Source organism: Eriocheir sinensis, chromosome 5, assembly GCF_024679095.1.
Source record: "Eriocheir sinensis breed Jianghai 21 chromosome 5, ASM2467909v1, whole genome shotgun sequence".
NCBI lineage: Eukaryota > Metazoa > Arthropoda > Malacostraca > Decapoda > Varunidae > Eriocheir > Eriocheir sinensis.
In genome coordinates, this window is record NC_066513.1 from 28023455 (window position 1) to 28042436 (window position 18982).

General features: G+C 42.6%; 2 protein-coding genes across 49 annotated transcripts in view; both read right to left on the minus strand.

Moving 5' to 3' along the window:
* Positions 1-262: 262 nt before the first annotated feature.
* Positions 263-10780, minus strand: LOC126986238 (trifunctional enzyme subunit beta, mitochondrial-like). The gene is made up of 10 exons (XM_050842213.1): positions 10635-10780; positions 7812-8001; positions 7441-7628; positions 6875-7009; positions 6596-6723; positions 5939-6169; positions 5399-5548; positions 4818-5034; positions 3289-3377; positions 263-2598 (listed from the first exon to the last, which is right to left on the minus strand). Exons 1-10 carry the CDS (start codon positions 10687-10689, stop codon positions 2554-2556), a joined length of 1428 nt encoding a protein of 475 aa, XP_050698170.1. The 5' UTR covers positions 10690-10780; the 3' UTR covers positions 263-2553.
* A 1016-nt stretch (positions 10781-11796) lies between these two features.
* LOC126986269 (protein trapped in endoderm-1-like) overlaps positions 11797-18982 on the minus strand; it is a 16208-nt gene continuing 9022 nt past the window's right edge. For 7 of the 48 annotated variants that reach the window (XM_050842253.1, XM_050842262.1, XM_050842243.1 and 4 more), the window contains exons 4-9: positions 18673-18793; positions 17581-17736; positions 15793-15848; positions 15445-15571; positions 14923-15066; positions 12076-14310 (exon numbers count right to left, since the gene is read on the minus strand). In XM_050842253.1, the coding sequence (XP_050698210.1) occupies positions 14143-14310; positions 14923-15066; positions 15445-15571; positions 15793-15848; positions 17581-17736; positions 18673-18793 (772 nt within the window). In that variant the 3' untranslated portion in view covers positions 12076-14142. Of the gene's footprint in view, positions 14311-14922; positions 15067-15444; positions 15572-15792; positions 15849-17580; positions 17737-18672; positions 18794-18982 lie in introns of all 48 variants that reach the window. The other 41 variants (XR_007739619.1, XR_007739617.1, XR_007739579.1 and 38 more) reach the window with 41 other exon arrangements.

Sequence of the window (18982 nt, forward strand, 5' to 3'; positions counted from 1 at the left end):
ACATATGAGAGGAAGAGATAGGTGTTGTGACCGTGTGGCAGAGCAGAGGGGAGGAAAGGACGCCTCAACATACTTGCTAAAATGGTTTCACTATAGTTTTTTTTTCCCCAGTGGTCCTGTAACTTGAGTCCCATGTGTAATAGTGCTCTGGCTGTCGGCAAGTTATTGTTACCCACATGAAGAGGCAATTGTGACAGTACATTTCTCTTACACAATACATGCATCAGGTAAAATATTGAAATATAACTCCACTGAGCTGCAATGAAGACATTATTCTTTTATTCAAAACACTGTAGAGTAACTTGTATCTACTCCTCAGTGACTCAGCTGTATTTTGATGGTGGTTGACCCATTGTCTAGGCAGGACTTTATATAGTGTCTTAGACTTAATGTTGTAACACCTATCCAGAGAATATATTTTTTCAACGTTCAGTTCATTCCTATTTTTCTTGACTACACAGTTACTCTGCCACGAAACACATCCCTTAAGCCCCGGCCCCTTTCTGGAGGGACTGTGGACTGGTTTCAGTATTTTTATATAGAAAAGTTACCTGTAAAAATGAAAATAACCATGAAAAGAGGTAAAAACTTGAGTCAACACTAGCCTGGATGGGCCCAGGGAAGGGGCAGGGCTTAGGGGACAAGTTACGAGGCAGAAACTGCTCACACATTTGTATCAACCTGCATGTAAAGAGAGCTTGTTAAATATATGTAAATACACATCTTTCAGTACTTGATGTTTATTTTGACCAAGAAAACTTTGAAATCTCCCTTTCACTACTGATAAAAATGGACTCTGCTTCTCTAAGGATATCAATGTTTGGCCCTTACAAGCCAGGATGAGTAACTAATGGGACTTTCTTTGAGTGGATTGAGTAATGAAAATACCAATATATTCCTATTTTTCTGTTCTCTGACACATGCATTATAGGTGACAACCCCTAAAAGAGCTCTTCTAACCACAGACGTTCAGAGCAGAGGACTCGAGCCAGAAGTATTGTTCAATCAGTGATAATTCCTGAACTATACCTGTTAAGACATAAAACAGGCATCATTACGTGCACCATATATCTAACTCATGATGAAAGCAACCTTGGTGTAATTTCAGCAGACTCGGCACATGACTATCTCACGGAAAGCTATACAAGGAAGGCAACGATCACGGAACGCAGCTGCTAAATCATGATTACAAGTGCCGGCCATTTAAGTCCAGCTCATAGCTGCCTGTGGATACAGTCACTTACCCTTTGGGGTTAAATTTTTTACACTAAGTACAAAATTAATAAAATTTAAGTCACTCATTATACTGCTCAGAGAACAAAAGTAGGAATATATTAGTATATTGCAACCTGTCCCAGGGAAAAGTTATATTGTCTGACATGCTTCAAACTGCCAGGCTTGGATACACCAACAAGTAAACACTTATGTACCGGACGAGAAACGCCTAAAAAAATATAATTATATATGACGTGTAACATCCTCAAATAATATATAAATTACAGTTGAGGGAGTGTGCACGGCGCCATATTACTGTTCCTGCCCATGAAGGCACAAAGGGCTACCACAAACACACTTAAGAGGCACTTCAAGAGAATGTACTGATTTTTTTCTTTCAAAATGCAATTATCTTCCCTGCAAATGATTTGATAAATGCAGAAGCTTTAAAATCATTAAGTAAGTAACATCTTTACAAGGAATTAAGTTATGGTCTTGAATGTGCAAAATGACTTTCTCTTTGCCCCTTGTCTGTGTTAGTGGAGGTCTCGTAGCAGAAACAGCCGTGACTTGAGGCCAACAGTGACACTCTGCCGTGTTTGGGTGTATTCGTATTCGAACAATTATTGAAAGAAGTTAAAGTATTTTCATTCGTACTCTAATACAAGGGAAAAGTATTCATATTCTACTTCAAAATTTATTATTAGAAATAACAGCCGCTGTTCCTTACAACTATGCGTAATGGTTGTGTACTCGTACATTACAGGTTCCCTGGCTGTGGCAGCGCGGTATCATATTTACTGTACCATAACTTTAGAACAGTGCTATACATAGTGATGTCAAGAAGGTATTTTTCAATGAATAGTGTTCATGAATACTTTCAACAAGTATTCATAATAGAATCAAAACCATTTCAGTGTATTCAAATTCGTATTCATATTCATTGAAATTTTAAGCATTTGTATTCGCATTCGAATACACAACTCTTGTAATCACTCCATCCCTGCACCTCTGCAAGTCCCTGCCAGTGTTACTTTAGCACAGCCCTCCCTCAAGAAAGGCAAGAAGAAGCATGTGCAGAAAATTCCCCTTTGATACATTTCCTATCACCCAGTCAAAGAGTCAAGTTACAGCTGTGCTTTAACTTTAATACACTGTAGAAACTGCACTCAATGAAACAAAACTAAATAACACTGTTACCTTAATGAAGTCGTATGTACAAATATAGACTATTCGTGACATGAAGCTAACTACATTAGAAATACTTGCATTGATTGGCAGTTCCTTAAACCTAGAGCTTTTGTTCACCCAAGACAATGCTGCTGCTGCGGCAGGGCACTACACTGAGGCTCCAGGGTACCGCTCCACCACCATGCCCACGCCCTGGAACAAAAGAACAGCTGTATAGGACACACTTCACACGGCTGCATACACTCACTAAATACAACCCTTGACACTTAAGGCCTAGTTTACAGACACCCGCATACACTGAGATTCATATATTTTAGTTGATCCATCGAGGGAGTCAGGCAGGAGGGTACAAGAGGTCAGAGAGACTACACATGGCAGCTCCTGAAGACGGGTTACTTGCCAAATTCCTTGCTCATCCATAAATACATCTAAACGCCATTAATAGCTTACAATTGTGTGTTTGCCTCAACTTAAAAGCTAAACTAAGAGGTGGATTAAGACTGAGAAATAGTACATGACAGGGAGAGGAAGTAAAGTTGCAATAAGGAAAGGAAACAAGGACTGGAGGCTTTCAATTGTGTGTTTGCCTCAACTGAAAGTTAAACTAAGGGGTGGATTAGGACTGAGAAATAGTACATGAGAGGGAGAGAGAGGGTGACAGTTACAATAAGGGAAGTGAACAACGGAATGAAGACTTGAAGGGAGTGATGGAAGGGCTATCAGAAGTATAAACAGATAGTATTGCTTGCCAAGACCACAAACTCCTTGATTCCCTTTCATTAATTGAACCTCTGCATATAAATGACTGATGGATGATTTGGCTGGCAAAAAAAGTGATTCAAAACACTGCTACAAGAGTTGAGGTCAGTCCCCCACACTCACCTGTCCCCCAGCAGCGCAGGCGGTGATGCAGGCATACTGTCCGTCCTCCTTGATCAGGCGATGGGCCGCGTGCATCATCAGACGCACACCTGGAACAGCAACATGAAAAAGTGAGGTTATTCATTGTTGATTTATACCATAGGGTGCTGGCTATCATGTGTTTGACAATACCCTAAATTTAACATAATATAACATAACAAAACCAAAACAAATACTATAGGCCTTGAATCAAGAAAACTTATATGCATCCTTATTCATCATCATCATCATCATCATCATTTCATCGACGCCTGCTCCTAGGAGCTCCCACACTTCAACATTTCTGCTGTGATTCCATCAATTCCTGCTGCCTTTCCATTTTTTAATCTTTTTATTGCCTGATTTACTTCTTCATATGTTATACTTCTTTCTTTATATACTCCTCCTCTACCTCTACTCAAAACTGCTGCTATTACAGCTGCTGGACGTCCATCCTCAAAATTCATTAAGTTTTTTAAATATTCTCTCCATCTCTCTTTCACAGCTTCCCCGTTTTTCAACATCTTTCCATTCTCATCCATAACTTCATTTACTTTACTTGAGGAGATATTTTCTGCATTTCTTTCATTTTTTACTTTTTTCCAATATGATTTCCTGTTCCCTTTATATTTTTCACTTAGTCATTTTCCAAAGTCTTCATCAACTCTCTTCTTACTTTCTTTTATTGCTTGTTTTAATTTCATCTTGCATTCTCTATATTTCTTTTTCCTTTCCCTTTTTACTTATTCAGCCACATTTCTTTCTTGAGTTTTCTTAAAAAGTTCTTTTACTCTCCTCCTTATCTCTTCTGTCCACCATGAGTTTCCTTTTCTTTTTCCATCTCTCACCACTTTCATCCCTAACACTTTTTTTGTTGTAGTTACCATTATTTATTTAAATGTTCCAAAAACTTTTTCAATACTTTTATTATCTTTTACACTTTCCCATTTTTCACTTACGGCCTCTGCCATTTCACGGTTATACTCATCTTTTATTTCTTTTTCATGTAACTTTTCTATCTTCCTTATTAATGAGACTTTCTATTTGACAATGCAGGGTCATTCTTTGTTGATTTATACCAAAGGGTTCTGGCTATCATGTATTTGAAGAAGCCCTAAATTTATAACATAACAAAAACAAAACAAATACTATAGGCCTTGACTCAAGAAAAGTCATATATGTTTCCTTATTAACCCCTTCCCGGCGGCAGGGCAGATGTATGTAGTACCCCCCCAAAAATCGTCTATATATAGACCATGCTACAATCTAGTGTGGGCAAATGAGAGCAAACGTCTATATATAGACACGCCGACAAAAAGTCCCAATTTTGAAACGACCATATATAGATCCTCCGCCAGGAAGGGGTTAATGATACTTTCTATACGACAAAGCGAGGTCATTCTTTGTTGATTTATACCATAAGGTGCTGGCTATGATGTGTCTGAAGATACCCTAAACTTACCTGACATAACCTATCAAAATCCAACACAGTTACTAGGTGGGTGACTGACCTGTAGCACCAAATGGATGCCCGATGGAGAGTGAGCCACCCCAAAGGTTAAGTTTGTCCATCTCAGGGGCGCCAACCTTCTCAGACCTTCCCTGGTAGGTCTTGGCAAACCAGTCTGAGTCCATGGCCTTCAGATTGGCCAACATCTGGCCGGCAAAAGCTTCGTGGATCTCCCAAACGTCAATATCGGAGGTCTTGAGTCCTGCCTTCTCCAGTACCTGTAGGAAGGTCATTTGGTAAGATGTCAATGCTCTCTGTAGCTGTGATGCTTATTCACTTTAGCATATAACTGGTGTTTAACCCTTTGACTATGGATTTCCTAAAAGAAGACATCACCAAGCTACAGGAATGGAACAAGAAGTGGCTGCTACAATTCAATAAAGAAAAATGTAAAGTCATGCACCTTGGGAGGGGATATCCAATATACCAGTACCACATAGGAAACACTTCATTATCCACCACTGAGGCAGAGAAAGATCTGGGAGTATATGTTACTAGCCTACCAGTAAAAGACAAATCCGTGCCAATCACAGCAGACGCGTTAAGACGTTATAATTCTGCCCAGTAATCAGAAGAACCAACCTTGGGGGTGGCATAGGATGGGCCGAGCAGGAGCTGGTCTTTGGGGTCCTGTGAGACGTAAGTGAAGTCCCTGATGTACGCCTTGGGTTTCCATCCCATCTCCTTGGCCTTCTCCTCCGTGCACATCAGGCAGGCAGAGGCACCGTCAGTCTGCGGGGGGAAGGAAAAATAACATTACCACCACCCATTACTGTCAGGCCATTTGCTCTGTCCTATATGATGATTTGTGAGGTTTTACTCCACCTGTGAAAATTGTGTGTCATTAAACCTACCTATCTTTCTGTTTCTATTTGTTATGCATGGAAATTTGGATATGCTAGAAATGGCAAAGTAGAAAGTACACCTGTCTCATATATATATTCATATGTCTATCAATTTGAGGACCTGTACCTATGGAAATGTGTCAGAAAACCTATTTATCTATCTACTCATCTATCTATCAATCTGAGGACCTGTACCTCTAAGGCTTTTCAAACAGGTGGAGGCAAAGTGAGGCACCGATATGTTAAAGAATATGAACTTAAGGGCCAAGGGACTCACCAGGTAGGAGGCATTGGCAGCCGTGATGGTGCCGTGGGGCTTGACGAACGCCGGCTTGAGCTTTGCCATCTGCTCCGGCGTGGACACTCTGATGCCGTTGTCCTTCTCCACGGTCTGGTCCACACCCGGCACCTTGAACGCCACCACATCGGAGAGCATGCCGGCCTCCTGCGCCTTGTGTGCAAGCGTGTGGGAGCGGAGGGCAAAGCTGTCCTGTTCCTCCCTTGAAACCTGAAGGAAGGAAGGATGGATTTTGTGTTTTCTAATGTATTTTGAGAGCAAGGGAAGGGGAGGGGATGGGAGATGGAGGGGAAGTGGGAGAGAGTGGAGAGGGAAGGAGAGGAGAGAGGAGGGAAGAAAGAGGAAGGAAACGGAGAGGAGGGGAAAGAGAGGGCATGATTTTTTTATGTATTATGAGAGTGGTGGAGGAAAGGAAGGGAAGGGAGAGAGGAGGGAAAAGAAATGAGAAGGGAAGGAAAGAAAGGAGAGGAAGAGAAAGAAGGCATGATTTTTTTTTTATGTATTCTGAGAGAGAGGAGGAAGGGAGGGGAAAGAGGAGAAGAAAGAGAAGGGCAGAGGGGAAGGGAGAGGAGAGAGAGAGAGGACATGCCCATAATATAAACCTTTTAACAAAATCATCCTGAAGGTGGCACTCACTTTGAAGGCAGCAGCGAGGCGGTCAGCAGAGTGGCCCATGGACTCGTTAGTGGAGAACTCGGCCACAGCAGGGAGCTCGGGGATGAGGTGCTTCATGGAGAGCTGGGAGAGCAGACTCATGCGGGCACCTGAATCATCATAGACACAAGACATATCAGTGGAAGGTAAAGTCATGGGCATGTGCTAACCTAATTTGTTCTCATTACCAATATCTTCAGACATCATGTTCAAGAGCAGAACAAGGACCTTTCCAGAAAACACACACACACACACACACACCTGCAGTCTTGGCCTTGTTGAGCTTGAGCATAAGTTCCCTCATCTTGCGTGAGTGGCGGATGGGAACATCAGACATGAACTCCACACCACCGGCAATGCAGGCGTCATACACCCCAGCGTGCATCAGACCAGCACCTGCGACAGACACCAAGGGATCCCCATTACCCTGCATGACTCTAGGGACTCAGAAAACTCACCTACACTGTTGCATGGCTCCTCAGATTACTTATATATACTAAGGGTCTGAAAAGTTTAACCTGGTAGCAGCGACGGGCCAAATTTGTGGCTTTACCGTGTAGCAGCAAGGGGCCAAATTTGTGCCATGATATAAACCTCCAATAATAGATGATGCATAAACTGATTGCAAATGCTTTGATATATATTATGAAATGGTTTGTGTGAGTGATGATTTTTTCTCATTTTTCTCGCTTAGAGGGGCCTTTAAGAAACATGATCCCCGCTCCTACCACTGGGTTAATAACATGGTCCTTGTAATCCCTTTTTCAATAAGTGTATGGAGGCTCAGAAGAGTTCAATAATAAAGTTCTTGTGATCCGTCAACTCACAGGTGGTGATGGCCTGGTTGGAGGAGATGCAGGCCATGGTCACGGTGTGGGCCGGAGTCTTGTCTGAGAAGCCTGCCCCAAGCGATGCCTCTCGGGCCACGTTGGATGTCTTCACCTCCTGGATAACGGTGCCCATCACGATGTAGTCCACGGCACTCTTGTCCAGGCCAACCTTAGACACCAAGCCCCTGAAACACACACACACAAACTCATTAGCCTTCTAAAATTTGTTTGATTATTAAGATAATCAGAAACATTAAATGGGGATATAAATGTTATTCTCTCTCTCTCTCTCTCTCTCTCTCTCTCTCTCTCTCTCTCTCTCTCTCTCTCTCTCTCTCTCTCTCTCTCAGCATGCCAAGACTACTCACTTGAGCGCCTGCCGTGCCAGGTCGTGGGGCATCAGCTTCTGGTACTGTGTCCCGGACATGAGGAAGGGCGTGCGCACCCCATCGACCAACACAATATTCTTCAGGCCAGGCTTACTCAGGGAACTCTTGGTCTTCCCCGTCGCCGCCACCGCTGCCAGGGGCACAGAGGTGTTGAGTGCCCTCGCTCCACCTGAAAAGATGACCCAGTGGATGAGGTTTATTATTTTTTGCTAAGTAACCAGAAAAAAAAAGAGAGAGAGAGAGAGAGAGAGAGAGAGAGAGAGAGAGAGAGAGAGATAGGGCTAGATAGATATTCAGTAAAGTCTCTCACATTTGGTACATTTAGCAAGCCTGAAAGGAAGGATGAACAGAAGCTTACTCACCTATGACAAATTATATTCTTACTCTATGTCCTGGTAAAATTCATATTGCACCCTCAGTAGAAATTCTTATTATCTAACATACTAAGCCATTCCTTCACTGATTTTTGCTTTACATCGCTGCCTATCCTGTGAGTAAGTTTCCGGGCCCAAGGTGAGTAAGTTTCTGGGCCAAGGTGAGTATATTTCTGAGCCCAGGTGAGTAAGTATAATGGCCTTGGTGAGTAAGTTTCTGAGCTCAGGTGAGTAAGTATAAGGGCCTTGGTAAGTAAGTTTCTGAACCTAGGTGAGTAAGTTTATGGGTCAAGGTGAGTAAGTTTCTTGGCCGAGGTGAGTAAGCTTATTAGCCTTGGTGAGTATATTTCTGGGCCCAAGGTGAGTAAGTTTCTGGGCCAAGGTGAGTATATTTCTGAGCCCAGGTGAGTAAGTATAAAGGCATTGTTGAATAAGTATATGGGCATTGGTGAGTAAGCTTATGGACCTTGGTGAAAGTTTAAGCCCCCAGGTGAATGAGTTTCTGGGCCCAGGTGAGTAAGTTTTTGGGCCTTGGTGAGTAAGTGATAATGACATGATAAAGATGTGACAAGTGATAGCAGTTATCAAATAAAGAATAACATGTAAAATTTATTTATTAAGATATTTTTTTCACATATTAATTACTGCACTGTATTCAGAGTAATAAACTGCAACACAAAGTCAGTATTAACATCATGTGAGATGGCTGCACTTATTTCAATACTAGCCCAGCACTCCATCCCTCAGCTGTACCTTCCTCAGAATGACAAGCCAGATACCACACCTTTGATAACCTCATATGAGATGGCTGCCAATAATTCAATACTAGCCCAGGGTTAATCTAGCTAACAACTGCTTCTAATATACCGAAAAAATAACATGGGTACTGCATAGGATACTTCTTTTGCTTCACATATGTGAAGGTTTTAGTTACTGGTCGTCCCAATTTACTACGTAAACGGCTTGATTATGTGGGGGTGCCTTGAAAATTTCTAAGTCCAGTGTTGTTGTATGACACGAGGGCTCTGTGGGCAGACTGAGCCTCTTAGCTGCCAGTACTACACCACAGAAACTAGTTCCTAAGTCAGTAATATCCAGAACGTGCATGGATCATAACGATTTCGGACAAAAAATGGTCTTTTAAGAGTTCTATGTTATTTTCTTCTATATATTAAAGCAACTAATGCTGCAGCTATTTGTATTTTCTGATTTTAAAGGAATACATTTGTGAAATTTTACTACGCGAGGGTGTTTCAGCGGCGGCACCTAACGGTGGGTTCCTGAAGTCAGTTGTTTTCAAGCCGCCATAATGAATGGAAGGCCCGACACTCTCACTCCCTCAAAATATCAGTCTACTTCACCTCTCGGTAAGTTTTGACTGAGTATTTAACCTCTTTATTGGTATGCATGTAGGTTGACAAAAGGACCGATTACTATCCCAATACCGTGTCCAACATTGACACGGGCGTGTCATGTGCGCTTGTGATTCGCGGTCACATCAAGCTGTGACAAGCAAGTGTCAGAAAACAAACGGATATTGTTCAACTCGCGATACTTCTAGTGGAGTTTGAGTAAAAAAGAGGCCAGGGTGATACATAGCAGTCGGTAGGTCACTCCCGGGTCAGTTAACAGCAGGAGATTTGGCCTTCCACCACCAAAATCATTCTCTTTCTTGGGATGTCGGGGGTGGAAACCACAAAAAAAGCTTGGCATTCATTACCTACCTTATGAAAAATCACTAATGGTCTCGTATATTTTTTTTCACCTTTTAGCCATTAGCGGAGGTGCCCATGGTTAGCTTATATTTTAGTTAGCTACCCCCCAGATGGAGCCCGATGGATTGTGTGGCACTGATATGGTCTATGTGGGTGTTGAATTTCAAGTTAGTTGAGAGATGGATACCAAGGTACTTGTCTGTGTGAACTGATTCTAAATCTGAATTGTGGAGAGTGTAAGTGTGATGGATGGGGTTGTGCGCAAAAATCCCTCTCTCTGCCATTTAGTGAAGACAAAACAATACAAACTGAGAGGGATGAGAAGGGAGTAATTTCCTCCCTTCTCATCCCTCCTCACCTCCCCTTCCCTCGCTGAAGAGCAAGTGTTACAGACCCCATAACGTATGAGTGACGTCATCCCCGCGGGGCCCGGGTTGCATTGACCTAGGGCCGGCCCTGCCTGCGGGGCACCTGTAGAGCACCCGTGTAGTGAGGCTGGCAGCTTCAATGACACGGCAAAAAAAAAAAAATCAGCCCAAGAGGAACAGCCTAGAGATTGAGCCCCGGGGGAGGATGGGAGGAGATCGAGAAGCCGGGTCATCCCTTCCCCCGGGGCCGCCCACGCTCCTACGCGCACCTCACCTCACACACACCCGAGGGACACCATGGACAATTTTATCGCAAATACACTGATGCTAGGGTGGCCCACGTACCATTATGGAGGGCGAGGCGGAGGGACAAGCCGGGACGAGCCACCAGAAGCGCCATCTTGACAATCAGCTGGTCACCGCTGCTGCCACATTATCGTATTCACTCTCGTATTTACCGGTTTCTGAGCCAATGCCAAGACACCAATAATTAACCATTTTAACGATAAATATATATGAACGCAGTTATTGGGATCGAGGAGGCAGTTTTGGGGTCTGAAATCGGCAAACAGGAGGCTGAGTACGAGAATCTGGTCACTCAATTTTTATCAGTTTCTCCTCTTCTCTTAATTGTAAATAGTGACGGAAAATCCCAGTTCCCGTCACTTCCCGAGAGATGCTGTATGGGGGTAGCTATGCTGAGATGCTGTGGGCGGCTGTGTTGAAATGATGGATGAGGGCGCGGCTGTGCTCTGAGATGCTGTGGGCGGCTGTGTTGAAATGCTGTATGAGGGCGGCGCTGTGCTCTGAGATGCTGTGGGCGGCTGTGTTGAGATGCTGTTATGTGGGGCGGATATGCGATGCTGTGGGCGGCTGTGTTGAGATGCTGTTATGTGGGGCGGATATGCGATGCTGTGGGCGGCTGTGTTGAGATAAAGATCAGCTGTTCCGACCTCCTCCTTGACCTCCCCCTTGACCTGTACAACCTCCTCCTCAACCTCCAAATCCCCCTCGACTATAAATGCATATAGAATGTTGGTAAGAGGTCGCCTGGTATCTATGTAAATCTATGTAAAGTCAGCCTGTTTCCACCTCTTCCTTTACCTCAACGACTTCCAAAATCTCCTCCTTGACCTCCAAAACTTCCTCCTCGACCTGCACAACCTCCAAGCTCATCCTCGACTTTGAAAGCAATATATAATTGTGGTATCTATGTAAATCTACGTAAAATCAGCTGTTTCGGTGTCAGGCCTTAATAAGAGAATAAACACCAGACAGAATGTGAGGAGAGATTAATTAACACACACACACACACATACACAGAGAGAGAGAGAGAGAGAGAGAGAGAGAGAGAGAGAGAGAGAGAGAGAGAGAGAGAGAGAGAGAGAGAGAGAGAGAGAGAGAGAGAGAGAGAGAGAGGCCCCATCATCAGATTGTCTTTATCCGGTAATTATGAACCTAAGCTTAATAATAATAATGGCTAATGATAGGTCCAGAATCTCCAAAGGTCATTCCATCATTTTATTGAGTAAGAGCAGACATCGGCTATAACCAGGTGAATACAACTATGTACACACACACACACACACACACACACACACACACACACATCAGTAGCCGTTGTCGTGTACACATAAAAGACATGGTTAAAAAAAATATGATAGCTTGACTCAGGCCTGTAAAAATCCCATCCAGAACACACACACACACACACACACACACACACACACACACACACACACATATCACTCTCAGTTGTATATGGTAAAAAATATGATAGCTAGACTCAGGCTGACACATTTTAATCAATATGAGATCAGACAACACTATAGGCTTACTGGGATGGACAAAACTGATCAACTGGACTCCCTTTATACAAATACTCTGAGCCCTAAAGAGTCACAAGGCCCTGGACACTAACTTAAGAAGGCCAGAGAACTAATATCATCATCATCCAATTATTCCCTATGGTGGGGTTGAATGGGATATGAGCCTCCTCCACTGTTGCCGGTCCATAGCCATTTCTTCCGTGATGTTCAGCCTCCTCATATCTTCCTCCACCACCCTTCTCCATGTCTTCCTTGGCCTTCCTGGTGGTCTTCTGCCCACAGAACTAATAACAGCCCATATTTTTAAACACATCAGCCCCTCAGTTCCCCAATTTGAAGAGCCTCTCGTAGAAGCTGTTGGGATTTCCAAGGACTGTTTTGTGATGCTAGTGGTAGTTTTATACCGTATGTCTTAATTCTGCATCTTGAGTGACAAAAACACCCATGAAAACCCAGTTAATCTTTTCTGTGGCCTTAGGAAATAGTCGTACTGGGAAACTGATGTGTTTAAGATTATGTACCAATGTCTTAAGTCACACCTCCACAAGACAGAGGAAACGATACATCACTCTGTCTGTACAAGGAGAGTTTTTTAACCCTCCCTTTGTTATGAGATGATAGGGGGAAATACAGCAAAGGTAAGATCATATGACAACCATTATATCTCAAGTCACACCTCCATACAACACTTGATCCATCCATAACTGTTTACAAGAAGAGCTTACAAACCTTCCCTGTTTTGAGATGATAGGGGAAACTACAGCAAAGGTAAGATCATAAGACAACCATTATATCTCAAGTCACACCTCCATACAACACTTGACACATCCTTAACTGTTTACAAGGAGAGTTTACTGACCTTATCTCTGTTTTGAGATGATAGGGGGAACTACAGCAAAGGGAGGATCATAATACAACCATTATATCTCAAGTCACACCTCCATACAACACTTGATCCATCCATAACTGTTTACAAGGAGAGCTTACTAACCTTCCCTCTGTTTTGAGATGATAGGGGAAACTACAGCAAAGGGAAGATCATAATACAACCATTATATCTCAAGACAGACCTCCATACAACACTAGATACATCCATAACTGTTTACAAGGAGAGTTTACTGACCTTCCCTCTATTTTGAGATGATAGGGGAAACTACAGCAAAGGTAAGATCATAATACAACCATTATATCTCAAGTCACACCTCCATACAACACTTGATACATCCATAACTGTTTACAAGGAGAGTTTACTAACCTTTTCTTTGTTTTGAGATGATAGGGGAAACTACAGCAAAGTGAGGATCATAAGACAACCATTATATCTCAAGTCACACCTCCATACGACACTAGATACATCCATAACTGTTTACAAGGAGAGTTTACTAACCTTCCCTCTGTTTTGAGATGATAGGGGAAACTACAGCAAAGTGAGGATCATAATACAACCATTATATCTCACGTCACACCTCCATACGACACTTGATACATCCATAACTGTTTACAAGGAGACTTTACTGACCTTCCCTCTGTTTTGAGATGATAGGGGAAACTACAGCAAAGTGAGGATCATAAGACAACCATTATATCTCCAGGCAGACAACCTTTGACACTTAATTATATTGGTACAGTCTTTCTTCTGGGCCTTGTGGTGCCTATGGCCTTGTGGTTCTAGAGGACTCATTATTAAGACCTTCAGCACCAGTATAGTATCTATATATATATGTATGTCTATGTACAAATACTTAACGACATGTATGAGGAAGTGTTTCAGCACCCATAGCCATAAGTAGATTGGACAGGCAATTACGTTCTCTCTCTATCACTTTCGCTTCTCTTCCCTTCCCTTTCCTTTCCTTTCCTTTCCATCCCTTTCATTTCCTTCTCCTCTTCTCTTCTCTTCTTCCTCTCTCTCTACATATTTATCTACGTACCTATCTCTCCTCTACCAACATACGTAAGGGCCCACCACTCTTTGCCTTCCTTGCCTCCTTCCTGTTCCTCCTGGAGCTCCCTCCCTTGCTAGTCTATAGGCGAGTGTCATTGAGCTGTGGCAAGGGTGATGCCTGGACCTCACTGGGGTTCTTGTTCACCTGGAATCTGACCGAGAGGTTGGGTGTGGTTGCCCGGGACATGCGGCGACTGTCTCCTCCACTGGTCGCCTCCTCCTTCCACTGGAACTTCCGCCGGGTGACCTATGGGAGGGGGCGAGGCATGGTTATTTTTTAGTGTTATAGAGATGGGCTAACTTATGAGATGTATAGTGTTAAAAGGGGAGACCTGACATTTTAATAGTTTTGAGCAAATTGTGTTTTAAAGCAACTGCCATATCATTTTCTTTTTCCTGTTATAAACATCAACATATGCAGCATTCAGTCTAAGCTTCCTTCTCCTGTGCTGCTAATAAGGTCATCTACCAGCCCATTCTTAGAAGGACAATCTAACTTCCTGCTAACAGGACTTCAAGCTCACATTTCTGGCTCCCATGCTCCCTCACTTGATCATCTAGCATCCTATTCTTAGCAGGACACTTACTATTTGCTAACAGGACTTCAAACTCATATTTCTGACTCTCATGCTCCCTCACTTGATCATCTAGCAGCCTATTCTTAGCAGGACACTTACTATTTGCTAACAGGATTTCAAGCTCACATTTCTGGCTTTCATGCTCCCTCATTTGATCATCTAGCAGCCTATTCTTAGCAGGTCATTCTTACTTCTTGCTAACAGGACTTCAAGGTCACATTTCAGCCTCCCATACTCCCTCAGTTGCCCCTATGACCTCCCTTCCTGTTATCCTCACTGACCTCCTTGAAGTCTGGCCACCACTGGGAGATGTAGTTGATGTAGGCGTCCCGGTACTGGCTGTTCATGAAGACGTAGATGAGGATGTTGATGCAGTACTGGGCCCAGTAGAGTGGATGCAGCAGCAGCAGTACCTCAGGGCTTACCTAGAACAGAGGTGGCACATTACAAACTTACAGATGCACACATACACTGCCAGCGTTGTACAGGAATACAAGTGGAATGGAAGTGTTGGATAGAAATGATTTAATCGAGATGGAAGGGAAGAGGCAACTAAGAGGACATGGTAAGAAATTGAGAAAGGGGACTTGTTTGAAAGACCTTAAGAAGTTCAGTTTTCCATACAAGAGTGTAGATACAAGGAATGAACTTAGCAAAGACATTGTTGAAGCAGGCAAATACACTGGTTCTTATTATAATGTGGGGTTTAGGTTCTGAGAAAGCACCATATAATGAGAATTTGGATATAATGAACAAAGAAGAGAAAGTAAAAAGCAAGAATAAAGTGTAGGGAGAGGCTCTACCTTGGACTCCATGAAGTGTGCGATGGAGACGGGCGTGCAGCACACCATGAACACAAGGAAGATGACCCCAATGGTGCGTGCGATGCGTATGTCCCGAGCACGCAGCCCCTCTTGCGGACGGTGGGAGCTGCAAAGTTTGACCCATTACTAAAGGTTACTACATCAAACACTAGTGTTTATTATTATTATCATCATTATCCTTAACCCGGAAGCAGTGACGGGCCAAATTTGCTAAAACTGTTCCTAGTTATTTCTTCTTTTGCCTTTTTTCCCTTTCCAGGCTTAGCTCAGACCTAGTTAGTGTACCGCATAGCACTCCCTCCCTCCCTCTCTCTCTCTGTCACTCACTTGGCTTTCGAGTCGGCGCTCCTTTGACGCTCCACCCTTAAGGAGCTCTGCCGCGCCTGCATAGAGAAAACAACAATAATAATAATAATAATAATAATAATAATAATAATAATAATAATAATAATAATAATAATAATAATGATAATCATGGTGGAATGACTAAACTGTAACTCACTGAGGTGGTTAAGACAAGAGTGCTCATGAGAATATAATATAATACAATTGGAACAAATATGGTCATGAGAATAAAACAGTAATAGGAATAAATATAAGGTGAGTAAAACATAGCATTAGGAAATAAACATAATAATAGAAGGGAAAGGGAGACTCTGATAACATAGAATAACATTAGGATTAGGAGGAAAGAATGCAGGAAGAAGAAGAAGAAGAAGAAAGAGAGAGAGAGAGATAATGATGAAAATAAAACATAATAACAGAAGGGAAAGGGAGACTCTGATAACATGGAATAACATTAGGATTAGGAAGAAAGAATGCAGGAAGAGAGAGAGAGGATGGGAGGAGAGGAAGAAAGAGAGGAAGAAAGAGAGAGAGGAAGGGAGTAGTGGAAGAAAGAGATATGATAATGAAAATACAACATAATAAATAGGAAAAACTAGAAACTCTTGTCATGGCAACCCTTAGCGGAAGTTCCCACTGAATAATGTGTGAACAGAGATAAGTAGGAGACATATACAAGGCAAGCAGCTAAACAGAGGCATTGAGACAGACAGAGACAGGAAGTGTGTATCAGTTTGTAGCAGATAAAAAGGAAGTATTTACATGGTTTTCTGACATGAATGAGAGCACCAGAAAAAATGATATGGGTCGGTATTGTCAATCTCTTCCACCCCTCAATCACATCAACTACTTACAGAGGCCGAAAAGGAGATCAGTTGAGTTCTAATGAGGGTTTGTTTAGGCTCATGGTACAAAGGAAGGGTCAAACTGCCACAAGGGTCATAAAACTACCACTGGAAATGCCTCTCAAAACTCCTGTGAAAGCCTAGTCAAATATGTCTTCAAATGATTTCTGATATGATTTGAGAGACCAGAAAAAATTATATGGGTCGGTATTGTCAATCACTTCCACCCCTCAATCACATCAACTACTTACAGAGGCCGAAAAGGAGATCAGTTGAGTTCTAATGAGGGTTTGTTTAGGCTCATGGTACAAAGGAAGGGTCAAACTGCCACAAGGGTCATAAAACTACCACTGGAAATGCCTCTCAAAACTCCTATGAAAGCCTAGTCAAATATATGTCTTCTTGAGTGCTGAAATGTTAAAGCATAAGACCCACAGACCCAAACAGAGACCTCTTGATGAAAAGACATGGAGATGAAAACAAAAACAGAATGACAGTAAAGTAAGAAGGATAAAACAAAGACAGAAACAATATACCTACTGAGTTAACAGGAAGAAAGAAGGAAGAAAGGAAGGAAGGAAGGAAGGAAAAACTACCCACATAGGAAACATGGCAAAAGAACATGAATTAGGGCAGACACACTTAACCCCTTGACAGTGGATTTCCTACAAGAAGACATCACCAAGCTACAGGAATGGAACAAAAAGTGGCTGCAACAATTCAATGAAGAAAAATATAAAGTCATGCACCTTGGGAGGGGATATCCAGCACACCAACACCACATGGGAAACACTCCACTATCCACCACAGGGGCAGAGAAAGACCTGGGAGTATATGTTACCAGGCTACCAGTGAAGGCCAAATCCGTGCCAATTGCAATGAACGGGTTAAACTTACACACTACACTTCACACTCCCACACTTACCTTAAAGTAGATGTAGGAGTAGGAGGCAATGATGATGATGGAGGGGAGGAGGAAGCCCAGCGCCAGGAACACCTTGCGTGGTGCTCGGCCCTGATCTGTATCATCATCAAAGTCGCACTCCTCTGTGTTGTTGTTGTAGGTGAATGCACCATAGATCTGAGGGTGGATAAGGGACAGTTAGTTAAAGGAAAGAAGTGGTAGAAGTAGTAATGGTAGTAATAGTAAGGGTAGTAGAGGCAGTTTCATGGCTAAGAAGATTGAAAAGCAGTTAAGGGGAGAAGGAAAATGATCCGAGAGCTTAGGGAATTAAAAGACAGTTGAGAGGAAGGGCAAAAATAATCCAGTGACCTAACAGAAAGAAAAAAATATCATCCCAGGCTTAGAAAATTACAAGACAGATAATGGGAAGGAAAAATATGATCTGAGAGATTAGAAAATTACAATACATACAGTTAATATGAAGGACAGCTGATGAAAGAAGAAACATGATCCAAGGGCTTTGAAGATTACAAGACAGATAAGGGGAAGGAAAAATATGATCCGAGGGCTCTGAAGATTAAAAGACAGTTGCCGAGAAGGAAAAACATGACCTCAAGGCTTAGAACATTACAAGGCAGTTAACCCGGTAGCAGCGACAGGCTGAATTTGTAGCTTTACCGTGTACCAGCGACAGGCCAAATATTTCCCATGATATAAGCCCCCCCCAAAAAATAGATGATGCATAAACTGATCACAAATGCATTGATCTATATTATGAGATGGTTTGCGTGAGTGATGATTTTTTCTCATTTTTCTTGCTTAGAGGGAAGGGCCTTTAAGAAACATGATCCCCGCAGCTACTGGTTTAATGACAGGAACACACATGATCCTATAGCTTTGAAAATTAAAAGACAGTGAATGAGAGGTACACAAAAATGATCCTATGGCTTGGAAAATTAAAAGACAATTAAGGATGGAGAAAAATTATACGAGTCCTTGATGTGAAAGAAAACAAATGTGAATGGAAAGAACACAAATAGTCCATGAGGTTACAAAATCACCATAGAAAGTAATCAAGCAAGGAAACACTGAAGAGTTCCTCAGCATCCTTACCCCAAGCAGAGGGATGAGCATAATGGCAATAGACACCAGCCAGATGCCAGCCACCAGCATTGCCGTCCTGGCCCCCGAGAACAGCCGAGGGTACGCCTTGGGGTTGGCGATCAGGACACATCTGTTGACGCATGGATAGATAGAGATAGGGAGATGGATAGGAGGATACATAGACAGACACATAGGTAGATAGATAGCTGTATTGAAAGGTAAATATAGAGGTTGAGGGTTTGTGGGTAGGTATATTTAGAGATTGATGGATTGATAGATTAAGAGGATGAGAGAGAGAGAGAGAGAGAGAGAGAGAGAG

Bases quoted from the DNA above. Each gene is read 5' to 3' on its own strand.
- LOC126986238 (XM_050842213.1), bottom strand. From the start codon at position 10,689: ATGGCGCTTCTGGTGGCTCGTCCCGGCTTGTCCCTCCGCCTCGCCCTC. The intron at 6,170-6,595 runs GTGAGTGCCACC...TCCTTCCTTCAG, and splicing joins GCCTCGCTGCTGCCTTCAAA to GTTTCAAGGGAGGAACAGGA. The intron at 5,035-5,398 runs GTTGGTTCTTCT...ACCTTCCTACAG, and splicing joins CATCCTATGCCACCCCCAAG to GTACTGGAGAAGGCAGGACT.